The 6421-nt window shown below is 54.3% G+C and overlaps 1 protein-coding gene across 6 annotated transcripts in view; it reads left to right on the forward strand.

The window, feature by feature from the left end:
* Positions 1-6421, forward strand: part of DOCK6 (dedicator of cytokinesis 6) — a 59346-nt gene that overhangs the window by 43354 nt on the left and 9571 nt on the right. For all 6 annotated transcript variants that reach the window (XM_032251727.1, XM_032251729.1, XM_032251726.1 and 3 more), the window contains 8 exons: positions 513-695; positions 1972-2098; positions 2423-2507; positions 3244-3340; positions 3485-3619; positions 4558-4710; positions 5707-5865; positions 5982-6082. In XM_032251727.1, the coding sequence (XP_032107618.1) occupies positions 513-695; positions 1972-2098; positions 2423-2507; positions 3244-3340; positions 3485-3619; positions 4558-4710; positions 5707-5865; positions 5982-6082 (1040 nt within the window). The remainder of the gene's footprint in view (positions 1-512; positions 696-1971; positions 2099-2422; positions 2508-3243; positions 3341-3484; positions 3620-4557; positions 4711-5706; positions 5866-5981; positions 6083-6421) is intronic.

Raw genomic sequence — 6421 nt, forward strand, 5'->3', positions numbered from 1 at the left:
GGAGTTTCGCTCTTGTTACCCAGGCTGGAGTGCAATGGCGCGATCTCGGCTCACCGCAACCTCCGCCTCCTGGGTTCAGGCAATTCTCCTGCCCGGCCGATGTCATTCATTTTTAATGAGAGAAGCCATGTATCAAGATACATATTGGGCCAGGTGTGGTGGCTCACGCCTGTAATCCCAGCACTTTGGGAGGCCAAGGCAGGTGGATCACGAGGTCAAGAGATCCAGATCATCCTGGCCGACATGGTGAAACGCTGTCTCTACTAAAAATACAAAAATTAGCTGGGTGTGGTGGTGCATGCCTATAGTCCCAGCTACTCAGGAGGCTGAGGCTGGAGAATCATTTGAACCTGGGAGGTGGAGGTTGCAGCGAGCCAAGATGGCACCACTGTACTCCAGCCTGGCAACAGAGCGAGACTCCGCCTCAAAAAAAAAATAAAGATACTGACTGGCCAGGATTCATCTCACATTGGAGAAAATGGAAATTGACTTTGATTCCTCTCCGGCCCCAGGCTTCTCGGGCAGGCTGTGCCCTCTCTGCTGAGTCAAGCCGGACCTTGCTGGCGTGTGTGCTGTGGGTGCTGAAAAACGCAGAGCCAGCACTCCTGCAGCGCTGGGCCACTGACCTGACACTCCCCCAGCTGGGACGTCTCTTGGACTTGCTGTACCTCTGCCTGGCTGCCTTCGAGTACAAGGTTCGAGGGTGTGGGCAGGAGATGATGGAGGAGGCAGGCTAAGGATGTACTCAGGGCCCAGGGTGCTGGAGGCTGAGTGGAAAGGGGTGGACTGTCTTTGTGCAGAGGACTCTGTGGGACTGAGAGTAAAGGGGTGGACTATTTCTGTGCTGAGCCGAAGAATCAAGTGAGAAATGCCTTTGTGAATAGAATTTGTAATGTCGAGGCCAGGTATGGTGGCTCACGCCTGTAATCCCAGCACTTTGGGAGGCCGAGGCGGGTGGATCACTTGAGGTCAGGGGTTCAAGACCAGCCTGGCCAACATGGTGAAACCCTGTCTCTACTAAAAATATAAAAACTTAGCCAGGCATGGTGGTGCATGCCTATAGTCCCAGCTACTTGGGAGGCTGAGGCAGGAGAATCGCTTGAACCCAGGAGGCAGAGGTTGTAGTAAGCCAAGATCGCACCACTGCACTCTAACCTGGGCAACAGAGTGAGACTTCATCTCAAAAAAAAAAAAAAAAGATTTTTTTTTTTTAAGGGCCTGGTGCAGTGGCTCATGCCTATAATCCCAGCACTTGAGGACGCCAAGCTGGCGAACTGCTTGAGCCCACAAATTTGAGACCAGCCTGGACAGCATAGTGAAACCCCATCTCTACAAAAAATACAAAAGTTAGCTGAGCATGGTGGTGCAGGCCTGTAGTCCCAGCTACGGAGGTGGCTGAGGTGCATCGCTCGAGCCTGGGTGGTGGAGGTTGCAGTGAGCCAACATCGCACCACTGTTCTTCAGGCTGGGCAACAGAGTGAGAAAGACTCTGTCTCAAAGAAAAAAAAAAACTGGTAATTGCTAAAAATTTAGAGGAAAGGGGTAAGCTGTCTTTAAGCACAGGGGCCCAGAGGTGAGAAAAGGCGCAAAGCAAAAGATGGGGCCAGGCCGGGCGCGGTGGCTCACACCTGTAATCCCAGCACTTTGGGGAGCTGAGGTGCGCAGATCACGAGGTCAGGAGACCATCCTGGCCAACATGGTGAAACCCCGTCTCTACTAAAAATACAAAAATTAGCTGAGCGTGGTAGCACCATGCCTGTAATCCCAGCTACTGAGCAGGCTGAGGCAGGAGAATCACTTGAACCCAGGAGTCGGAGGTTGCACTGAGCCGAGATCGCACCACTGCACTCCAGCCTGGCAACAGAGCGAGATTCCATCTAAAAAAAAAAAAAAAGGAAAAAAAAAGGGCCAGCTCAGGTCCCACCAAAAAGAGCAGAGTCGACCTTGAACCCCAGTTCTCTGCCCTCCCAGGGGAAAAAAGCCTTTGAGCGCATCAACAGCCTCACATTCAAAAAATCACTGGATATGAAGGCGCGACTAGAGGAAGCCATCCTAGGCACCATTGGAGCTCGACAAGAAATGGTTCGGCGAAGTCGTGGTAAGAGGGTGACACAGCCACGTGTCCCCATCCCACCAGCTGCTCCCACCTTGTGTCAAGGGACCCCATGAATGGGGCCGTCCCTCGCTTTCTGCCTTACTTTTCCTGGAGAGAAGTCCAGGCATCATCACCGTACACATGGGCCTGTGCGTCCCCATCTGTCACTCGTGTCTGCCCGTGTGTGTCCACCCAGCAGGCTTCTGCTCCACCCAGTGTCCTCTCGGGTCAGCCCACCCGAATATCTTCATGCCTGTGCGTTTCTCCTGGTGTTCACATGTGCCCTGTGTTTTTATGCATCTGTGATCACGCGCCCACGCACCTCAGAGAGGAGCCCATTTGGGAATCCAGAGAACGTGCGCTGGCGGAAGAGCATCACACACTGGAAGCAAACCTCAGACCGCGTGGACAAGTGGGTGTGGGCAGGAGGCAGTCTGCTGGGTTCAGAATGGTTCAGGCTGAGGAGGGAGGATCACTTGAATCCAGGAATTCGAGACCGCCCTGGGCAACATAGTGAGACCCTGTCTCTACAAAAAATTTACAAATTAGCCAGGTGCTGGGCGCAGTGGCTCACACCTGTAATCCCAGCACTTTGGGAGGCCAAGGCGGTGGATCACAAGCTCAGGAGTTCAAGACCAGCCTGGCCAATATGGTGAAACCCGTCTCTACTAAAAATATAAAAGTTAGCCAAGCGTGGTGGTGGGTGCTTGTAATCCTAGCTACTTGGGAGGCTGAGGCAGAGGCTTCAACCCAGGAGGAGGATGGAGGTTGCAGTGAGCCAAGATTGCGCCACTGTACTCCAGCTTTGACGATGGAGTGAGACTCCGTCTCAAAAAAAAGAAAAAAATTAGCCAGGAATGGTGACATATGCCTGTGGTCCCAGCCACTCGCAAGGCTGAGACAGGAGGATGACTTGAGCCTGGGAGGTTGAGGCTGCAGTGAGCTGTGATCACACCACTGCACTCCAGCCTAGGCAACAGAGTGACACCCTCTCTCAGAAAACAAACAAAAAAAACATACATACAAAAAAAAACCAGAACAGCTTCGAGGGAGCCAGCACCCCCGGACTGCCAGGGGAAGGAGAGAGCTCAACAATGGAATAGGATCTCACCGTGAGTGGGGCCCCAAGACCTCGCTTCCCCTTCCAGGACCAAGGATGAAATGGAACACGAGGCCTTGGTGGAAGGGAACCTGGCAACCGAGGCAAGCCTAGTGGTTCTGGACACACTGGAGATCATCGTGCAGGTAGGGCTTGATCCAGCATCTGCCTTGTGCTCTGAGCCCAACTGCAATGCTCTGTGATCTCTGACTCCATAATCCCTCTCCTTCCCTGTCCCCATAACCACCCTAAGTCTCTAACACCAGGATCTCTGACTCCCTCCCTTCCAGACGGTGATGCTGTCAGAAGCCCGGGAGAGCGTCTTAGGGGCAGTGTTGAAGGTTGTGCTGTATAGCCTGGGCAGTGCCCAGAGTGCCCTCTTCTTGCAGCATGGCCTGGCCACCCAGCGGGCCCTTGTGTCCAAGGTGAGCACCACTCAACAACCATGATTCTTAGAAAGCAATAGAAGCTCTAGGCTGGTGCGGTGACTCACGCCTATATCCCAGCACTTTGGGAGGCCAAAGTGGGAGGATTGCTTGAGGCCAGAAGTTTGAGACCAGCCTGGGCAACACAGCAAAGCCCCTATCTCTAACAAAAATTTAATAAATTACCTGGGACTAGGCATGGTGGCTCACACCTGTAATCCCAGCACTTTGGGAGGCTGAGTCGGGAAGATCATGTGAGCCTAGGGTTGGAGACCAGCCTGGGCAACATGGTGAGACCCCATCTCTACAAAAAAATCAACCAAGTGTGGTGGCATGCACCTGTGGTCATAGCTGCTAGGAAGGCTGACGATCACTTGAGCCCAGAAGGTCAAGGCTGCAGTGAGCCATGATCATGCCACTGCACTTCAGCCTGGTCAACAGCGTGAGAACCTGTCTCAAAAAAAAAAATGTTAGCCAGGCTGGCTGGCACACACCTGAGATCCCAGGTACTAGGGAGCTGCTAGGGAGGCTGAGGCAGGAGGATGGTTTGAGCCTGGAGTTCAAAGCTGCAGTGAGCTGTGATCACACTACTGCATTTCAGCCTGGGCTACAGAGTGAGACCCTGTCTCAAAAAAAAAAAAAAAAAAAGTACCTCAATCATTGAGCACTTACTGTGTGCTCTGCAACTCCATGGAGCAGACTGCTTTGCCACAGTTTACAGTGGAAGGCAGGCAGGGTCAGAGTGGCCAAGTCACTCGCCCAGGGTCACACAGCAAGGTGCTTAAACCCAGGTCTGACTCCGAACCCGGTGGCACTTGGCCAAAGAGGACAGAACACAAACAGACGTCTCTGCCCAAGCAGTCCTCATTTGGGTCACTCCCCTTGTGAGCCAGAATGGGGAGGGGCTGGACAGTGTCTGTCTGGGTCCTGGGGGGCAGTTCCCGGAGCTGCTGTTCGAGGAGGACACGGAGCTGTGTGCCGACCTGTGCCTGAGGCTCCTGCGACACTGTGGCAGCCGCATCAGCACCATCCGCACACACGCCAGCGCCTCGCTGTACCTGCTCATGCGACAGAACTTCGAGATCGGCCACGTGAGTGGGGCAAGGAGGTGTGGTCCACACAGGGCTCTGGTCAGGGTGGCCAGTGGGTGGCCATAGAGGGAGTGAGAAATGGGGAGGCAGTCACTGAGCCAGCATCTGCCTTGTGCATAACGGGCAAGAGGAGGGCTCAGAACGCAATTGGGGGTCAGGTGCCCTGGCTCATTCCTGTAATCCCAGCATTTTGGGAGGCTGAAGTGGGAGGATCACTTGAGACCTGGAGTTTGAGGCTGCAGTGGGCCATGATTGCACCACTACACTCCAGCCTGAGCAACAAAAACAAAGGCAGGCTGGGCATGGTGGCTCATGCCTGTAATCCTAGCACTTTGGGAGGCTGAGGCAGGTGGGTCTTTTGAGGTCAGGAGTTCAGGACCAGCCTGGCCAACACAGTGAAACCCTGTCTCTACCAAAAATACAAAAATTAGCCAATCGTGGTGGCATGCACCTGCAATCCCAGCTACTCAGGAGGCTGAGGCAGGAGAATCTCCTGAACTCGGGAGACAGAGGTTGCAGTGAGCTAAGATCACACCACTGCACTCCAGCCTCAGCAACAGAGTGAGAGACTCCATCTCGAAAAAAAAAAAAAAGAAAGAGCTGGGCGCGGTGGCTCACGCCTGTAATTCCAGCACTTTGGTTTTGGAGGCTGAAGCAGGTGGACCACCTGAGATCAGGAGTTCAAGACCATCCTGGCCAACATAGTAAAACCATGTGTCTACTAAACACAGAAAATGAGCTGGGCATGGTGGCGGGCGCCTGTAATCCCAGCTACTAGGGAGGCAGAGGCAGGAGAATCACTTGAACCCAGGAGGCAAAGGTTGCAGTGAGCTGAGATCGAGCCATTGCACTCCAGCCTGGGCAACGAGAGTGAAACTCTGTCTCAAAAAAAAAAAAAAAGAAAAGAAAGGACCATGTGGGCAGGTTTAGCAGACCCTGAGGGGGGGTCTGGAGTCTGAAACTGCCAGATCCACTCTCCCTCTCCTGTCCCTGCAGAACTTTGCCCGCGTGAAGATGCAGGTCACCATGTCACTTTCATCCCTGGTGGGAACAACACAGAACTTCAGTGAAGAGCACCTGCGACGTTCACTCAAAACCATCCTCACCTATGCTGAGGAGGACGTGGGGCTGCGGGACAGCACCTTCGCGGAGCAGGTGACACCTGCTGGGCCCCCTCCCTGCCTCCCCTTCACCTAACCCCCGATCCCACCACCTTGGCTCCCTTCACTTCCTGGCGCCCTCACTGGCCCCTGCACATTCCCCGGCTTCAGGTCCAGGACCTGATGTTCAATCTGCACATGATCCTGACGGACACAGTGAAGATGAAGGAACACCAGGAGGACCCTGAGATGCTCATCGACCTCATGTACAGGTGAGGTGGGCCAGCCCGTACCTTCAGCCACGCCCACACCCCAACAGGTACAGAGAAAACAGGGATGAGAGTAGATGTCTGAGGAGGTGAGGAGGGAGCAGGGGAGCGAACAGTCCCTAACAGAGGCAGGTGAGGGGGACAGGTGAGCAGACAGGTGAGGGGGACAGGTGAGCAGACATGAGGGCACAAGTAAGGAGAGAACAGGTGAGTAAACAGGTAAAGAGGATGCCAGAAGAATGCACTGAGAATGCCAGATGAGAGCCAGGGCAGGTGAGGGGGACAGCTGGGGGGGTGGACGGGTGAGGGGTAGACGAGTGAGGGGGTGGACGGGTGAGGGGT

Source organism: Sapajus apella, unplaced genomic scaffold, assembly GCF_009761245.1.
Source record: "Sapajus apella isolate SASKATOON/1434 unplaced genomic scaffold, GSC_monkey_1.0 scaffold77, whole genome shotgun sequence".
Taxonomy (NCBI): domain Eukaryota; kingdom Metazoa; phylum Chordata; class Mammalia; order Primates; family Cebidae; genus Sapajus; species Sapajus apella.